Source organism: Lissotriton helveticus, chromosome 9 (assembly GCF_964261635.1).
Source record: "Lissotriton helveticus chromosome 9, aLisHel1.1, whole genome shotgun sequence".
Lineage (NCBI taxonomy): Eukaryota > Metazoa > Chordata > Amphibia > Caudata > Salamandridae > Lissotriton > Lissotriton helveticus.
The window spans coordinates 563979153-563999478 of NC_136070.1; the positions used below are offsets into that span (position 1 = coordinate 563979153).

Consider the following 20326-nt stretch of genomic DNA (forward strand, 5'->3'; position numbering starts at 1 on the left):
TACACTGACTGTTATTGTAAATGTAGTCTGGGTACCAAAGGAGATATATTGCACATTCTGTTAGATTGTTTAATATTGTCAGAACAGCGTAAACGATGTCTCTGCCCGTTATTTTTAAAATATGATATAAGGCAACGGAACAATGCAGTAGAAATACTAACAAATGCCAAACCTTGACATAGCGGTAGCAGTGGGGAACTATATGAAATTAAAAAAGTTTCCTTAGGGAGAATTAGCTGAATATGCAACGATTTTAAATAATTTTAACCCGTATTAGTTATTTTAAAGAATATTTTATTACATAAATTTAAAATGAGATGTGATCCATAGGACAAGATTTGAATTTTGTACCACTCATTGAATACGTATTAACTTTTTTACCATTGAGAATGTACAATAGTGATGTTTTTTCATGTAAAAATTGGTTTTACATCCGTTTAAAGACTAAGGTCTAAATAAACAGTTTTGACAAATGAAATGACTATGATTCCGGACCCAACCACTAGACAGCGGAATAATGCACAGAATAGTGAATCCAGAAAGATTCACTCTGCAAAACTATTGCGGAGTGGATTGTGAATTCGGCGAGGTCACGGCCAGCCCGGAGGAGGTGAAGGTGATCAACGCGAGCACCTTCAGAGGTGGCAGAAAGCAAGGACTCTGCAGAGTCACATAGCGCAGAGGTAACCCGAGCCAAAACACACTGCACTAGAGGATGCAAAGATGCTCCTACCCCATGACTCAAGCCATCTGGACTCCCAAGAGGGAGGAAGCGTTAGAGGCGGCAGGGAAGGAACAGCAGTCTGCAACAAAAAACCCTGCACATCAGGATGTACAAAAAAGCAAACAGGGTCATGTGGAGCTGGATGGTGACAGTGCAAGCCCGAACGAGCCACCGGGTCACCTGAAGCAGGCCGGACCCAGGTACTCAAGATGGCATCATAAAGGGAAGCCTTAAAGGGCAGAAGCGGCTCTACATTGCCGGACCCACGGTGAAGGACCTCAAGCAAAAGGGTCCGCAGACAAAAGGGGCAGAAGGAGGTTGCATGTTTAAAATGCGTGAGGCCAAGGAGACCACTCAAAAAGCTGCACCTGCTTCAGTAGCCCGGGGGGGGGGGGGGGGGGGGGGACAACAGCTCATCAGTGGGGGAAGGTTGTAAGCTGACCCTCCAAAGACACTGAGGGTGCGAGCAATGCCCCACGTAAGCGAGCCCCATTGAAGAATGACAATCCTGATGGGGCTCCTGGGGAGGCGAAGAGCCTGCCGGATCTGGAAGTTCCTGATGAGGCTCTACAAATTCCAAGGGGGCACTGGTAATAATACCTCTGGCAACACCGGGCGAGAGGGTGGCGCCAAATTCTCTCCAGAGGCTTCTAGAGAAGAGTCCACAACCCGGCGTCGACACTGCGCCAAAACAAAGCGTGCCGGCGCTGATCGTGCCCAGTCTGATGCATCCGGCATCGAGTCGGTTCCAAAACTATGACAAGCTCCCCTTTCGAAGAAGGCGCTGGTGCCGGCAAGGCAAGCTTTCGGCGCCACCGACTCCGCCTCATCCAAGACAGGCTCAGATGCCGGAGAAAGGAGCGGAGGTGGAGCCAAGGAGACGAGCCTCTGGCGCCGACCCCGGCTCCGGACAGGCGACTGCCTGCCCGGAAGCCCGGGGTGTGCTCAAGTCAGGGCTATGAGCACCGGCAACCACCTGCGGTGCCACAAGGAGCCCATTGGGTGAGAGGGTGGCGCTGAATTCTCTCCAGAGGCTTCTAGAGAAGAGTCTACAACCCGGCATTGACATGGCGCCAAAACAACACGTGTCACGCCGATCGTGCCTCGTCAGATGCAGACGAGGCCACATCCGGCATCAAGTTGGCGCCGAAACTATGAGAAGTTCCCCTTCCGAAAAAAGAAGTCGAAGGTGTCAGCAAGGCAAGCTTTCGGCGCCGCCCCAGCGCCGACTCCGCCTCATCCAAGACAGGCTCCCATTATGGAGAAAGGAGTGGAGGCGGTGCTGAGGAGGGGAGCTTCCAGCTCTGGAACAGCACCGACCCCGGCTCAGGATAGGCGACCGCCTGTCCGGAAGCCCGGGGTGTGCTCAAGTCAGGGCTATGAGCACCGGCAACCACCTGCAGTGCGGCAGAGGCGCCGTGGGTCAGAGGGGGACTCGGGTGGGCCACACCCTAACCACTCCATGTGGACCGAAGAGAGGGACCCAGACGGGCCACGCCCTGACACACATCTCAGACGTTCCTAGGGGCAAAGACTCAAGCGACGCCGGGGGTGAACCCACCGGCGAGTCCGTCAGGGATCCCACAAGAAGCAGAGGCAGCGAGGACGCCCCAGGAACAGAAGAGGACCCAAGAGAGGCTTGCAAAGCCGCAGCATATGCCTCCATCTGGGCCCGCGTCGCCCCCCCACACCCGGAAAGGGCGGATAAAGGGAGAGGGGTGACTGTTGGGAGCGCACGTCTGGAATGTTCTGGGAACCAGTGCTCCCGACAACAGAAGGGGAGGTTGAAGACCTTGGCGACAAGCATCTCAACTTACCAAGTGGTGAACCAAGGCCCCGGACACCCAAGGGCGATCGACGGCAGAACCGGACAGTAGAGGGAGCTGCCGTGGACGAAGGGGCCGGGGGGGCGAGGCGACTCGGACAGCCATGCTGAAATAAGCTTCATACGGCGCTCCCGCCGAGACTTCGGTTGGCAGGTGTCGCAGTCCGTGGAGTCATGGTGCTCGCCCAGACACCACATACAAATAAAATGCGGGTCCGTTACAGACATCTGCCGTGAACAAGAATTACATGTTTTAAAGACCAAAGGCATTGCACACTGTTCCTGACGCGAAACAGGCCAGAGGAAACGCTCACTCCGGATCCACGTTGCACGAGGAAAAGAAGGAAACTGATGTCAGAGCGCCAGGAGGGATTTATAGGACCTCGCTGTAGTCCCGTACTTGGACGACGTCAGGGTGGGGTCGTGTGGCACCGTCCCCCGGCACAAAGAGGTGCTGCTGCAAAAAATCCGGATCCAGTCTCACGCCTGGGGATATTCTAAGTTAGGGAATCTACGGCTAGATGTCTCAGATACTTATGCTTTAAAAGGAACCAGACTAAAATAACTGAAATTATGCATACCTGTAGTTGAATGATGAAATGGATGCAGTGGATCATAGTTTTCATGTTCATCTACAAAAAATACAAACTCCATTAAGCTCCTTGAGAAGATCAAGAAACAAGATTGGCAGCAACACTCTATTCTGAAGTAATTTTGTAGAAAATATAATTTGGTGTTACCCATCGTTCATCCAGGATGGGGAGAAACTAATGAATCTCTAGGCTATATTGTGTTTTCAATAGAAGCAAGGGTCCTTCAATTAACTGCAGAAACCAAACTGGAGTACAAACATTACAGACATTGTAAGATTGGTCATACATGCATCTCTAAAGCTCATGGCAGTTCCTGAATTATCAGGCAGTCATGTACGCTAGTCACTTTAATTTCGACAACCATCAGATTAATTGGCAGAGTAGATTGTGGCTCACTACAATATTTGACAAGTCAATGACAGCCTAAAAGCAATTACATCTGCTATATTCAGGTACATCAATTCAAGGAACACACATTTAGCACGGGGAAAGTACAGACTTTGGTAGAGGTCAAGGTATTGTTCTCTTAAAAGCTTTGCAGTCAGAGTTGAATACTTTCAGATGTACCTTATGGCAGACAGTCACAACCAAATCCAAAACTTTTTTTAATCGGACAAAGCTAGCTGGAAGTAGCAGTGGCTGACTTCGCAGAAAATTTACTGGACCATGGCCATCTGAAAAAGGGGGTGTTGTATACATAATGTTTTATGCAGAGTTCAGTTGAAGCCAGTTTACACAATTTAGAACTGTACAGTAATTTACATTTGGTAGTCTATAATACCTGGATTCTGCAATCCTGTATAAAAATGGTCTTTAATTTCTCTATCATCGGAGACCTCTGATGCACTACGTCGCAGATTATGAAGAAATAACGCCACAACTCAACTGGAATAACTAATTACAGTACAATGAATGTTGCCAAAGCCAGCAGCCCAGGGGAAAGGCAGGTCAGATCAGAGATTTAAATAGGGGCAAACAAAACAACGCTCAGTTTTTCTAGCTGTATATTTAGAAAAGATATTCGTGACGTTTATTTTTTGCTCTCCTTGGAAGATTGCAGAAAAGTCCGAATTTTTTTGCATTTTTCAACTGGGCTATTTTTTGTGCTTCGTTTTTCATAAACAAAAAACCCAACTTGTGTACATGCTCCCTCTTTGATATGAAGGAGCCATGCACCAAGGATTTAAGTGGTTTGTGGGAAAGGTAACGGTGTGCCCATGTATTATAAGGAATAGAGTACTCCCCGATGTACAGGATAAGAATACTGCAAGTCACCTTGGAGTTCCATATTTCGCATTCCTCTATCTAGTCATAACTTCTTGGTGACTTCCATTATTCTTAGAATGTATACCTGGAGTACTTTATCCCATATATCTTACACGTCACCTTTTACATATTTATAGTTTGAGGCATAAGATTCACACTATTTTCCCAGTCAAGTAAAGTAAACCTAGGTCTCTACCAGGGGAATCCTCAAAGTCCTACGCAATGAATTTTACTGCCACACACAGGATCCCAGAGAACTTTAAAAAAATTTATAAAAACTACACATTTATATATGCATGATGCTTTTCAGAATAAGTGCCCTTAAAGAGAAAAAAAAAACTATTGCAGCCTATTAGCGGGCTAAAATGGCAATTTTTTTTAAAACAATTAAACTGAAAAGACACCACATTAACTAAAATGGTTAGAAATACCTGTCAGAAAAGAAAATGAATGGTAAGATTAGCAGATAGGCTGCCAGAGACACGAAAAAGAAACAAGTACTGAACCTTTAACCCCATATCTGCTGGGGCAGAGCAGTGCCCTGGAGTGTTTGACCACTGTGCATTTGTTTCCTAAAGTTTTTTTTCACAAAAGGTATCCAGGCCATATTTGCATCTCCCTGCCCAGACCCCACCTATTTTGCAGATTCTAAAAGGTACGCTAAAAAAATTGCATTTTTTTTCTTTTTTAAACAGGACGTGGGTCCCTTGCTCTTGGCCACTGGATTCAGGCTAGGCTGGCTGGCGAGGTGTGTTACCCCGACACTGGTCCCAGGATACAGGTTGCTTGTCAAGGGAAGACCTAGCTTGGCAGTTTGGGCTGGACTGTTCCCACAAGGAACATGGTCATGACTGATTTGCATATGGCTGGGTCTGAACTGGGGAGGCGAAGGGAGCTAAAAAAAACGGATGGATTCAACCCAGATCTGTGACAGGGGGTGTCTGAAAAGTTTAAATGCTCCGTCCATCATCTCCTTCTGTTTGCTTTGCAATGATACAGCCTGGTTTGCAAATTAAGATCAACGGAACAAGAAGAAATTACATACAGAAATCTCCCTGACCAGTCTTTCAAAAGTGAATTCACCTTTGACCTGAGTTGATGGTATCTGGAGGCACAGTTTGGGTATTTCCTGCTTTCTCAGTTTGTAAACAAGTCTATTTGAGGATTGCCCAAGCTGCAAAAGACACTTTCCAGCATAATGTCGTTGAGGACCTGCTGTTGGGTGTCTTGGAATGATCAGCTGAGTGTCGGCCTCCACATTCTGGATCCCTGGCAGATGAGCCACCATAGTGTGCAAATCGCCTGCTATGAGCAACCACCAGAAGGTTTGCACTTCCATAAGCAGTGATTCTTAAATGAGTTCAGGTAATACATTGTAGTCCGTCTGAACCTCTGGCACTTCATATTTTTGGAGTGCTCTCAATTTCGGCAAGTTAATTTGATAGGTCTTCAACTACATTTCCTGATCATGAAGATTATGTGCGTCTCCCATCCATGAAGGGAACAGCCGGTGACAAGTGTGTTGGATGATCTTGGTGGAAAGCAATTCCCTTCAGCAGATTCTTCGACCTACACAACCAGGGAAGTGGCAATCACTGAGACACCATAAACGTATTTTCCGTGTTGGCCGTACGCAGACCCCATTAGTCCCCGAGACAATGCTGCAGTGGTCTCCTAAGCCTGGCAAGACTCCCGAAAAACACAGGAGGCCCTCAATCCTAGCAGTGATAACTGGCATGCAGTAGAATGAGTTGTCCGCAAGAGACGGCTGCTTCAGACAGTTTCTCTCTGAAGGATCTACTATTGTGACCAAAGTGCCCAAGACTGGACACGTATAATGCATCTTTTGGAATGGAGTTGCATCCTTTGTTTAAAAAAAAATAAATAAAAAAATAAAAAAAAAAACACATCAAGACTTGGGTACAAAACATCTAAGAAGAATGATGCAGTGGTTCAGAGTTCCCTCTGCAGTCTCAGCCTTTATCAACCAGTCCTTTATACAGGAGTTGACGAAAATATGGTGCCATGTTGCGCTGCAACCACCTCTACACACTTTGAAAGTTTACGATTCTGACTTCAGTCATTATAGGAGGACCTTGAACTGGATAGGATTTTCACCTACCACAAACTCAGGAACTTACAATTATTTCCTATATGGGATAAGAAAGCAAGCATCCTGAAGATCTGTGTCACACCAGTTCCCCCCCTGCCCCCTCGATTGAACAGGGTGAATGTGGTGCAAAATCAACATCCTGAACTTCTCTCTCCTTATTCATTTTGTAAGAAATTGGGTTATTAGTTGCAACGGGTGCGAGTCCTTCACAAATAAGTCTGCAATTGTCTTGGGAACCAATAACCCCATTGCAGCACTTTACTCTCTCTGGGTAGTCGAGCAGGGCAAATCCAGGGGGATGTGGTGTGGCCTAGCAAGCTCAGCTTGCTGGTACACAACAAATTATTGTCCTGTTTGTTAATCTTTTGATAAGGAAAACTACTTAAATTACACATACAGACACTACTAAATACTATGCATTAAATTTACAAACTTCTACATTGGGTCGATGGAAATACCTTTGGCTACACCCACATATCACAGTTCATCCCTAGTGGGTTCTGAAATGTGTATCCACAATACGCCCAGTATTACTAGACACTATTACCAATATAAGGGGGGTGTCTGTCAGTAAGGCAGGTCTACTGACTATCTGAATGTCCCCACATTGGTAAAAGCAACCAAGTAATACTTAAATCAGTGACATAATTGAAGTCCATGGGAAACATACCAACAGCCAATAGCAGTCATTACACTGCTGAGCCTTGCAATGCTTTTGTCACAATGTTGACATTGACAATACAGTCAATAGTTCTGCATTGATAATCCCTTTTACTTTTATTAGTCCAGAAAAAGCCTTAGGACCAGCCACTAAAGGTTCCTGGTCTCCCAAATCCATGGTCAAAATCACAAGCTCAAGGAGTGCTTGTAAATAGGCAATACAGCCTTCCCAGGTCATGTATCCTATGAACTGGGAGAAATAGGGCGTCTTGTCAGTAGGAACCTAGAGTAGAAATCAAGGGTTGGGTCTCAAAATTAATTTCTTTGTGAATCTGAGGAAAGGTTCCATGATGCTGAATGCTTGAACTTCAATCTCCTTGAACCAGTCATGGCTGGGAGAAGAGCAGTCTTCCAGGGGCCAATTTCAGATGTGCCTCAGGTATTTTTTCAAAAGGAGGTAGCATTAACTGACTTAGCACAGTGTTAAACTTTTGTAGAATAGGTGGGAATGCCTTGAAGAACCTTTCATAAACTGTTTTGGGATCCACTAGGACAGAGCGAGTGAAAGTTCAGTTCATTTAAATCTTAAAATTGCAGCCAAATGGACTAGGACTGAAGAATATTTTAAACTGCTTTAAGATAGATCCAACAAATATGGGAAAAATTTCATTAGATGTAATTCAAAGAGAATGATGACCTTTATCCCAGACAGACAAAAATGTTTTCATTTGGCGATGTAGGTCTTTGTTGTCACCGGAGCTCGAGCCCTCAATTTAAAACATTTTTTTCCAAGTCTGCCAGATTCTTTAACCCCTTCCGCGCTCATGACGAACTGAGCTAGTCATGAGTTGTGCCGCTCGCTAATGTCCATGTTAAGAGACAGAAGAGGTGGCTGGAAACTCTGTCCTAAATAAGTCAAATTCAGGACTCTGAGCTTCCTTTTTTGCACTGCCTTTGTGGAAGTGGCTGGAGGAGCATGTTTTACTGAATCTTGCCCCTGAAGAGGGGTGGTCTCCTTTAGAAGGTGATAATCTCTTTAGTGGTCACATATAATCCCAACCTCTGTTCAAGTCTTAAATGGAAATAAGTCCTATAGAGATCATTTAGATGCCTTATGCTTTGGATGAAGACATTAGACTGAACAGGAGGATAATCAATGTAAATCTTTTTAAGACCACAGGATGAACAAGCCTTGAAGAGAGATTTGTTATCTCTTTCAGCCAAGGTGATGGCTGGCTGGCAATTAAAAAAATCTTCCGGATTCAGAATTTTCCTAAAAACAACTCACAGTAGTTCAGAGCTGAAGATGGGGCATGTTCTCATCAAGTTCAGACCAAGTTTGTAACAAATTATGGTTCACTCAAAGGTTAGAGCAGAGCTCTTCCAGGGGCCATCCTCACACAAAACATGCGGTAGAAATCTGAGCAATGGAGGACTCTAAGGAGCGTAGAAGAGCTTAAGCTTCTACCTTATATGCTAAAGGTTAGGTTCTTTCAAATGAGGTCAATGTGGTACTAAATACACAATGTTGTTTCAGGCCAACAGCATTTTTATATTAATATATCCTGATAATGTTATGCAAAATGTTAGAAACATACTAAGATAACTGCTTTTAGCGCATGTAATACTCTATGTATTTGACATTACTACAACCATAGTTCTACACTGACAATACTTCAACAATGACCTACTAAAAGTATGAAAATCAAAGGGATCCCAATACAAGTTACAATTAGTAAGCAACTTAAAACGGAAATCCAACCATACCTGGATGATCAACACAGTTGTTGGTGCAGTCAGCTTCTGATAAATAATTGTTCTTGTTCCCTTTGCATCCACCGTAAATAAACTTTGAGCATGCACCAGTTGAAACATCATAATACCAACGGGGGAAGGCAGCACGACAGGGACCAGTAACTTTATCAACTGCACAATATTCTAAGAGATTGAACAAAAATAATTTAGAGGGTGTCTGAAGAAAAACTGAATTTACAGAAAATTGCCATTAAACAAAACTTGCCTTGGAAGCTTCTGCCATTTACTCCTTGAATCTTCTGGGGATCAGGCTTGGGAACTGCAAAAAATATTAATAGTAGTTATTATAATCATGGTAAAATGGCAAGTTTATTTAACCCCTTCCGTGAGGCCGCGATTCCCCCCGTGTGCGGCCGCCGCCCAAACAGGGTGGGGCCGTGACGAACCCCAGCCGTCAGCACACGAGCACCGTGGAGCGTGAAGGCTGGGGTTCGTCACCAGCATGGAAGGGGTTAAGAAATAAACATTAAAGCAGAAGCCTTCATGATTCGTTTGCAAGGCAAGAACTGAATCATATGAAAAGAGCTGGCAAAAAGGCTTGTAGTTTGCATGGGTTAAAGGAAAGAGCTTCTGTGACAGACAACAAGTTTTAAAAAAAACACCAGTTCATGGTCTGCATTGGACCCCCCCCCCCCCCCCCCCCCGCCCAAATAAAATCAAAATATTCTAAACAGCTTTTGATTACTTACAAAATATTACATGGACAGAATTGCAGCCAGTGAAATATAAAGTTTCATATTTCCAGAGATGCACATTGCTAATAGCAGCAATGCCAAATTTGCTTGCATTTCCTTTTAGCCATTCCTTGACATGCTTTGCTACTGAAAGTGGTGCATTAAAGAAATTAATTAGATGGCAAAGCAAGGTGAGACTAGTAAAATTATAGTTTCTCCATAAGCATTTTATTTGAAATCATACATTTCAGTAACTCAACCTCAATTACGTGAAAACACATTTCAATAGATCAAATACAGTTTTCTGTAGTGATCTAGACTGAAAGATGCTGGTCAGAAGTGTCATGTATTCCTATAGGTTCTGAATCGATCCCCCTATTCCTGACCCTATTCTAGTTAAACAAACCAACAAGTTAACTAGCAGTCAGCCCATGAGGCAGAAAACCCCCATGATGCAGATACCGTTATCTGACGCAGTCACACTACGGCACAGGAACGTGTTATCTGATTAGGTCATAACGCTTGCGATCTAATTAGACAAGTGATATTCCTCCAGCCCCTGATAAGGCATACGGAGTTCTCATAACAAATCAAACCTATGACAACCTGGGCAAAACCCTGCGGCCATTGTTTTGATTTCACCGAGAACTGCAGTAAAAGAATGTGCTAACGAGCAAGTCGTATGACATCCTTATTGACGTATCTATGTCCATCCTTACGTCAATCTCGGCACCTTACAGGTATAAATATTACCGATCTTGCCCTATGCAAACACACGCGTGGTGACGAGACGGAGCAGCCATACTTGCCGAAGCCAAGAGCAGAGCAGACCCCGCTGGCAGCAGCCCCGCCTTTCTGACGCGCTGCTTTCTCCTGCCGAGAATCCAGCACCGGCGTTTCTGGGCAGCCCTCGCAGGCAGCCTGGAATATCGAGACCAGAGAGAGATACCATTCCTCATTCATCCTAACTTCCAGGTACAGAACTGAATAACCCCTCACAGAGAATTCTTTAGTTATTCACTTGGCAAAAACAAACTTAACTTAAACTGTAACTTTCTATTCCCGCCCACGTATTAGACTTAGGTCAGGTACACGGGGTAGGCGTATTTAGAAACACCAGTTGAGTCCGTTTAGTCAAATGTATATATGTGTATGTAATATATTTTATTCATTTTAAAACATCATATGGCTCAGAAACCATATCAATGTTTTTACAGTATTATTTTATACTATTGCTTTTAATGTATGCACTTTACTTAACTATAAGTATTGCAATAATATCGATCCATTTCTCTTGTACGAGAAAAGAGACTGATCAATAAATAACACCTTTTTATTGAACACGCCCGTCTCTTCCTTTTCTCTACATTCTGATGAGACTAAGAATGCACGTACTGACTGAGTAAAATAATTTGCCTTTTGTTCACACGACTCTCGATATACTCTTGATTAGGGGAGAGCAAAGTTGTCATGTTCTATGGTTGTCAGAAACTAAATCCCTTCTTGTCTAATCAGGGAAGTTAAGTCCTCCTTGAACATTCGAGAAAGTTTCTAGTGAACTCTGAGCTAAGCTGGCAAACCCAAAACTTTAAGTCTAGTATCGACAGTAATAGACCTAGTTAACGTCTGGCCTAGGCCTTTACTGCTGTAGGTATTATTCCAATGCGCAGAGCCTATTGGGATGATAGGAACTACACTACATGGCGCCCAACGCGTTTGGAAAGGGCGATAAAACTAACGTAAGACATTTAGAGTAACTCAGTCGTGCTTTCTCACTCAGACCCCTTTTTCCACAATACTCCAAAGACGTCTGGAGTGGGTGAAAGGTTATATCCGCCAGACCTCGCAGGAGGGAACTCCTATGTATGGTTCTTGGTATAAGTCAACGTTGAAGGATAAACAGTTCCAAAATATTGTGCATCTAATCTTTGTTTCCATAAGAAACCTGATCTGCAAACAAAAGAAATAACCTTCAGGACAGTAAAATGTCAGACAATGAAGAAGAAAGAGAGGCAGTTAGATTAGCAGCTGAACTCGCAGCGGCTGATGCTGCAGCACTAGATGCGGACAGGGATATAATACTCATCCCGGTCATCAAAAGGAGATCTATAACCCTAAAACTTATAGAAAATGGACTGACACCCAGAGGTGGCACAGTCATATTCGTAATTGAGGCACACGAATATCGGCAGACAGAGGTATACTATTCATGGATACATTTTCCAGCAGCAAATGCTGTAACAAAGTACTTCCACTATTACAAAATAGAGGAACCTCCTAATGAGTACACTCCTTTCGAGGGGGTGGAAGTACCACTCAAATTTCAAGAGCATTTGCTCTTATTTGATGGCGCCCTAAAACATAATCATCACATCACCAGGCTCGGTCCTTTAGGTAGACCAGGAGCAACGTGGCCGGTCCTAGCCGGATACACACCACATCCAGACATCAATGGGATGTCTGTAGCAGAGCTGTTAACACAGCTAAAACAATTAATAACAATTCATAGACAATTAGTTCAGTATGTGATGCGGACTTCAACAATTCAGCCAGCGATTAAACTTCCACAGCTGACCCCTCACCAGGGGAACACAAATAAAATTACACCACAGAACATCCAATCCTGCCTAGGTAAAGTACTGGCTAAACGGGAACAAATACCATTCTGGTTGGCACAGAAAGTTACCCAAATTGAGGCGGTGTTTCCTGACACCACCCCGCTAGAAAAGCACAGGATTCTGACTGTCTCCCAATGGGAATCGCACCACACATTGAGGACTGTGACACTTGGGGTACAGTCTTTGCTTCCATCTACACAAAAACGCACGGTGTTCCATCCATTTCGGTAATACCAGATGTGCTAAAACAAATTCAAGATGAATATGGTCCTGAACCCGCTTTAACTCTTGGTATGAAATTACTGAAAGACTTCAAGCAGGTCTCGGCTATATTATTAGCCAACATAAAAGGTGAAGCAGCAAACGTGGCGATCCGCCAGAGGTTAAAAGAGACAGATATAGCAGACCAACCAGCTGAAATTGCCAGAATCATAGAAAAATCCTATGAGGAACTAGGCAGAGATAGTTTAGGTGGAATACCAGTAAAACCACAACTGACTGAAAGTCCAGAAATTTTTTTTTAATAATAATTCACCAAAAAAGAACTGGGATGGAAACAAACAATCCAATCCTAAAGAAAAGAAATTCCAGTCCAGAGGAAGGTCTCCTAGGCGAAGAGAGAAATCTCCGAACCAAAGACACAGGTCACCCCAGAGTGACCCCTCTGGGAAAAGATATAACCTTAGAAATAGGGATAATATAAAAAAGCCTGATAGATATCAAGACATTGATACACGCCCCTCTCAATCTTTTCAGACTTCCTCGCTGAAATCGGAAAGAAGAGGACGATCAGAACAAAGAGAAGAGCACACCAAGTCCAAAGACAAGGAACCTGCTCAGCTAAAAAAGAAATTACAATTTCCAAAAAAGAAGGTAGCCAGTATCAAGGTAGTTAATGCCGAGAATACTGAGGACACAACTGAAAAACGGAGAATGGGCTCAGACAATGCTAGACAGTGCAGCAGAAGTGAGCATAGCTCGCAAAGTCCTTATGAATCATCTGGAGACAGTGGACACGAATGAATATCTTCAAGTGGAAACTGCGGACACCAGAGTTAGCAAACCTCACAAAATATACGAAATAACATTGCGTATAGAGGGGGATAAGACTAGGAAAATAAGGGGACTATTTTGGGATAATCTCTCCAAGGGCTATGATATCCTTCTAGCTGAAAAAGACTGGCCACCAGAGTTTGTCAGGGAGTGCCCTCATGGCGAAGAAGTAATTATGCCTGCCTTCTCAAATCAAATTCCAATTCATAAAAAACACACTTGCTAGAAAGTGGGCAGTGGCTCTAGCTCCTGCTTTATATAAAAATCACGTGGGATGGGATGAGGATTCTCCTCCTCACAAAATCCAGTTAAAATCACAACCAACTGCACAAAGGCAGTACCCAATTAAGCAAGAAGCTAAAAAACAGGTAAATGAAATACTAGATCAGCTAGAATACCAGGGGGTGATTGAAACTTGCACCTCACAAATGAACAACCCTTTGTTTCCGGTCTCCAAACCAGACAATTCATATCGTCTAGTTTTGGATTACCGACACCTTAACACATGTTGCAAAACTTTTGCAGTGCAAAACTCACACAGTGCTGCACTAATGAATAACATAGTGCGCAAAAAAATACAAAACAACATTAGACATCTCTAATGGATTCTTTTGTCAAAACATAGCACCAGAGAGCAGATATTTAACTGCATTCTCAATAAATGGCACTCAAAAACAATTCTGTCGGTTAGCCCAGGGGTACAAGAACAGCCCGGGAGCATTCTCAGCGAGAAGTAACAGAATTACTACAACTATATGATGATGAAGCATTATCTTATGTCGATGACATTTACTTAACAGATGATGACTTGGACTCACTTGAAAAGAGTGAACACCATAATACTTGGGTTCGCAGCAGAGGGTTACAAATTCAACTTTTAAAAAAATCGAGAATTGCCCATCTGAAAGTCCTGTTCTTAGGATATGAATTATCAAGTATAGCCTGGTTGACAATTTTCTAAGAACTAGAAGAATTAAAAAATCTAGAATATGAAGAAACATATCCTCTGCCAATCGACATTCTGCCTTTACGACATTACGCCTGTGTAATCTATACAGACGGACATGCTCAACCCTCCGTTTGGGGAGAGCAGGCATACAACCCCACATGTGAGATTACAAAAGAATTGTGGCACGGAGGTAAACTAAAACCTCTATTAACAAAGACACTCTGTAGAAACTAATTCAGAACAACAAACTGAAATATTAGCTTTGAAAATGGCGCTAGATAATGCGGATCGCGAATTCCCGACACTTATAGTGTCAGATTCATATTACTGCGTCAAATCATATAACAGCGATTTGCAGACATGGATTCAAAACGGTTACAAAGATGACACAGATGCACCAATAAAGCAAAAACTGCTCTGGGAACAAATAGCTCTTTTACAAAAAGAACTACCAAAGACTCACGTGACACACTCACTGAGTCATCAGCGTGATGGCGTTCACGTTGCAGGGAATTCATTGGCTGAAACAGCCACAGCGGCAGCCACTAAATCGGCTCCCGTAGTTCGAAAAAAGCGTACATTAAAATACATTGACGGTGAAACAGTGCTGGCGGTGAAAACGTCATAAAAAGGCGACTGCTCAGCGTTACCGATCAACTATCCACTCAATTATACATACATAATCGATGCAAACTCCGTCCCTTTTGCTCGAATCCCTGGAGTGGGGGATAGAGTGATTCCAAACATGGACAGGAGAAACTTGTTAATCGCAGACGCACACATGGGCGAGGGTCTCAGACACCTCAAACTAAAAAATTCTCTGGAAGAATTACAATCACGGTACTGGTGGCCAGGCATGAGCCTGCGTCATACCATGTTTGTAAAAAACTGCCCAAACTGCAACAGAGATCGCAGTGGGGAGAGAAACAGTTTAATACCTCGTCGTTCTACTCCAGAAAAAATCAGGAGTAAAAAGGAAGGGTTGCGATTAACTTATACAGGCTAGTTCCACTTATAATGTAGATCACCAGCACTCGGCTGACGTCCGGACTGTTATACAAAGATTTGCGAGTCTAAATGGCATATACGCTAAGAGCATGCTACGTTTGACCATTGTTTTCACTCTAGCCCAACAGCCTGAGGGGAAACATGACCAAATGAGCATAGCCCAGCGGGAATCTTCTCACTTCCTTCCTGAGGGTACGGGATGGTGTAAAGAAAAAACCAAGGCATAAAGCAATCTATAGCGGAAAGAATATTAGGTTCGGGAGCTGGGTGGGTCAAACATCTAATAAGTGTCCAACGTAGTCTCAATAACTTGCCAAGAAATTCTCTGAAGGGATTCAGTGCGTACGAATTATTATTTGGAACTAGGATGATGATCTCTGACATTGATAGTCAGACTTCAGTGGTGAAAGAAAAAAGCTTTGATATCAAAGACAGTTTGGCTATTTTGCAGGACTTAAACAAAACAAGAAAAGACCTGAGCAACATAAAGTTGAAACAGCCAACAACCACTGAAGAATCACCACCTGTCCCAGCAAGACCTGTCTGGATTCCAAAAGTCGGGGATCTAGTCAGGGAAAAGATCGCGGTAAAGAAGGAATTTGGGCCTTCTTACAGAAAAGCAGTTCCTGTCTGGTCTGTCAACGGGACAAGATCAGTTGTACTACCGCCACTTGCTGGAAAAAAGGAGAACCGAGTTGTATCCATCGACCTGGTAAAACCACAACATGTGGCCGATAACAAACAGTAGGCCAAGTGGACTCCCAATAAGTAGCAGAACACCAAGGTTTGCTACCAGTACAGAGGTCCTAACAAAGAGGCTCATCACATTCGAAATGCCTACAGAAGAACAACAAGGACTATGCAGCAATGCAATAGAACTCAGACCTCTGAAAACCCAAATAAAAACATTTAGCAGAGACACACAAATCTATAATGAAGTACCAAGTGAAAATGCAAGAAACAGAAATCCTGAACCAATTGGAACAATTGACAGAACAGCATCCGGCTACTTCATAAACTTCGATGATTCCTCTGAAGGCTTCAGTGAATCAAAGACACAGCCATCATCAAAAACCTTTAAAGATAAAGCTAAAGAACTTTTGAAACAACTGAAAGAAACATATCTGGTTTCTCCATGGCTTGAATTTTGGGTGGGTTTTGGTGCATTTATCCTCATACTTTGGCTCATCATGGTACTAACTTTGGGACGCTTCATTGAGGGAAAATATGCTAAAATGGACACAGCAAGTCAGAAAATCAACTTGATCCTCAAACCACACACATCTTCACACGTCGAGAAAAGAGAACTTTCTTCAGCCAACTTCACAGCCAATCCGATACCTGGTGGGGTAGCTTGGGACAACACTGACTATGAAATTTATGGTCCGGTCGAGATCCTGAAATATCCACACCAAATTAAGATCTCCTTGAGTGACTTTGCAAAACCAAACTCATTTGCTGATGATTGGGACTTCGAAAGCATTAATAATATGATGTCTGACTTAGTAATGTCTGCTAAATTTACCAAACATGATTATTTGCAGGGTTCTACAAATGATAGTATGTATTGCTATAACCACTATGGTAACCAATTTTTACATAGATCTGCACAACCTAGAAATGTTTTAAATTATAATCAATGGGAACATTGTGCAACACCTCCAAAAGGGAGCTCAAGAACCGTTTACGACAAATATTCATATTTTTCAGGTTTTAACACAAGTAATGCTGAAACATTTTATTTTTAAATTGTCAAACAAAACAGGGACCAAGACCATGATAACCAACACAAAATTGTTATATTCAGACTCATTCTTTGAAAAAATGAATACTTTTGGATTTGATTATTGGGACAAAAATGTTGAATTGAAAAGTGTTTGGGGTACAAAAGAATGGCAAGTACAGGGTATAGAAGCTTTGTTTAGAGCCTGCATGATCCCAGAACAAATGATATTTTTAAATGACACTGTTCAACAAACCACCTGTCTTGGCCTAGCCAAAATCAAAGATTTAAATAAACCGTCTATTCCAAAGCCAACAATGTTTAGCAATAACTCTGATACAGAAGAAGAGATAGACGTACACCATATATTAAACCAAAACAGAACACATCCTGATTGGAAACAGTGGTTGATCTGGCCCACAGATACTAATAACTGTCAAGACAGATTCCTGAACAAAACACAGGGGTTCAAAATGACCAGGCCAGACCCTAGATATCCTCAAAGACATCACCCAGGGATAATAACAACCTACAGTGTGGGCAAATTATGCCTTCAGTGGCTACAAACTTCCACACTGGCAGAAATTAAGCAACACCTAACTTTACTTACTGATGGTGCTGACTTGCGTGATTTCACTTTGGGACCACGCAAACAGCGTCAAAAGCGTTTCATAGCAGCCTCTGTATATGCAGCATACAATGAGGCCTGGAAGGTTACTCAAATTGAAACAGCAGAGAGAATACGGGAAATTGACCGTATTAATTTGGAAAAATCACTTTCTGTAGTGGACAATGGGTTAATGACTGTCCTCCAGAATTTTTTCTTTGGACAGCATTGTGTCTTCAGCAATCGATATATTATCGCAAGACTTACTGTTATTACAACACGGTCAGTCACAATTGCGTTCTATTGTACAGCTTGGCTGGACGTTACAAAATCTGCGTTCAGGCTATGTGCCTTGGCGTTTAATCAACACAACGTCACAATTCCAAATCTTTAACCTTACTGATAGACAAATCAGTATGGCACAAAAGGGTGCTGATTATACAATCTTGAGCATTGAAAAACTCGAAAGATTACCAGTGACAATGTCAGAACGACCTGTCAGTGAATGGATAATACATGGGATAATAAATATTCCAATCTCAACCTTCAGGTTTCAATACTGCCAAAAATATATACAGGCTGGCATGTACGAGAAATTGGGAAAGGGGTACCTTAAAACATGGAACCTGCCCTATTCACATGCATGTGTCAGTAATAAAGGACAGAAAGTGTTTCTTAGTGGCAACAATTGTGCGATGTCACTAAGTGGCACACTTCTGTGTAACGGAATTAGTTTGCATGGAGCCTGTGAAGGGAATTCATACAACCTTTCATGTCACCAGCAAGGCGCACCTGCAACAGAAATAGAACCATTCTTTCAAAGACTCTATAATGGGAGTTACATTCTTATTGTAGACCGTAGATGTTGTAGTCTTATGCCCGGGACTCCTTATCTAGTAACTACGACTGCGAAGGTCAAGTGCTGTGGACGCTCATTGTTCCCCAGCTCTTTCCCAGACAGGGAGGCAAGGGCATGGCCCGATTTGAAAATTAAGTCTATTCGAATAGATACTTTAAGCAGAATGAAAACAGTGCTTCTTCAGACGCCTACCAGGCTCACGTCATCAAAAGAAACGTATGATCTACAAGTCGCAAGGACGACTGCAGAGATACATACATTATCATCAACTAATTCCCCTGTACATTTCGCGGAAATCCTGAGCGAAATCTTAAATATTTCTGATACCACTGGGGTCTCAAAGGTATTTAAGACAGTATTTTCGATGGCATTAACACCATTCAAAGCCATACTGGGTATTTTTCCAGATTTCGTCCATTCGATTTTTGGCGGACTTCCCCTGATCTTGGGACTAATTGCAGGAATCCTATTCTTAGTCCTTATTTTTCGTTATGGCAACCCATGTCACAGACAAAACTCTTGCGACAAGGGAAGAAACAATCCTAGCCATTGGATACCGGGACCGGATATCAAAAATCCTGGGACTCTCCCGGCTTAGAGACCTGAACATGACTTGGTTTCTATCATTTCGACCAATGTGGCAAAGATGTGTTTTACCTGTATTGAGGTGTCTGCTATGCGGAGAAGAATGCGTGTTAGACACCTGTCTGACGCTACAATCGGATGCGCCGATGGATGCAGAAACATTGTTGAGCCCGATCAAGGTTCATGCTTTGTGCTGCCCTCAAAGGCTACCAATCCTGATGAGGGCATTCGTGGAAGCTTCACCACTACGATTGATGGGTAGTGAAGTTCAAGATGAAAGCAGCATCGAACAGGTACGACCTTCTGTCAGTAATGCAAATCAGAATGTCAATGGAGACAATCATGCGCAAGAATGCATGATTACACCTATTTCCGAGTTAGTGGAACTTTCCCAGGAAGCTGTTGACAGTTTTTTCGAAAGCCTAAATGATATGATGTTCTCACCCGAACAGAAATAGAGACTTTTGAGCAAGCTCGCACACGGCGTTCCCTGAATTCGGCCTTCAACTTTAAAAATAAAGTCACATGAACTATTTTTCACTCCAGTTCACGGACAGCAACTCTTTCAGAAGCCCCAATTTATTTTTTCGGTTTTTCGGGACACTTATCTTCTGCTTAAAGTAAGAAACTATTCCTAGAGAACTAAGATTTCTATTTTTTAGATACTTTATAGACTTTAGCTGCCCGCTGGTATGTTCACAAATACTTTATTCTGTGATGGAATGGTCTCGAAACTTTTTTCTGTATTTAAGAAACCATTTCATGTGTAATTCTCATACCAAATAAGCAAAGTGATTAGTTTTGCATTATTCCATAGCTTAAGTGCATACAGTATATATATGTCTGCAAAATTTTCCGTATATTTGAAGAATTTCAAAATGCATTTATGTATTTTGGGGTGGTAAGGTATACACACTACTCTATAGTATGTTGTACTATGTTCTACTATGCCTAGATTAGTAAATATGTCCATAGTTAGCGTGGAGTGGGTGTCATGTATTCCTATAGGTTCTGAATCGATCCCCCTATTCCTGACCCTATTCTGGTTAACAAACCAACAAGTTAACTAGCAGTCAGCCCATGAGGCAGAAAACCCCCATGATGCAGATACTGTTATCTGACGCAGTCACACTACGGCACAGGAACGTGTTATCTGATTAGGTCATAACGCTTGCGATCTAATTAGACAAGCGATATTCCTCCAGCCCCTGATAAGGCATACGGAGTTCTCATAACAAATCAAACCTATGACAA

General features: G+C 42.9%; 1 protein-coding gene across 2 annotated transcripts in view; it reads right to left on the reverse strand.

Annotated features, from left to right (window-relative positions):
• The window catches only part of LOC144781567 (putative Kunitz-type serine protease inhibitor), a 123981-nt gene that overhangs the window by 34780 nt on the left and 68875 nt on the right, over positions 1-20326 (reverse strand). For both annotated transcript variants that reach the window (XM_078660478.1, XM_078660479.1), the window contains 3 exons: positions 9202-9255; positions 8949-9119; positions 3131-3181 (listed from right to left, as the gene is read on the reverse strand). In XM_078660478.1, coding sequence (XP_078516604.1) covers positions 3131-3181; positions 8949-9119; positions 9202-9255 — 276 coding nt within the window. The remainder of the gene's footprint in view (positions 1-3130; positions 3182-8948; positions 9120-9201; positions 9256-20326) is intronic.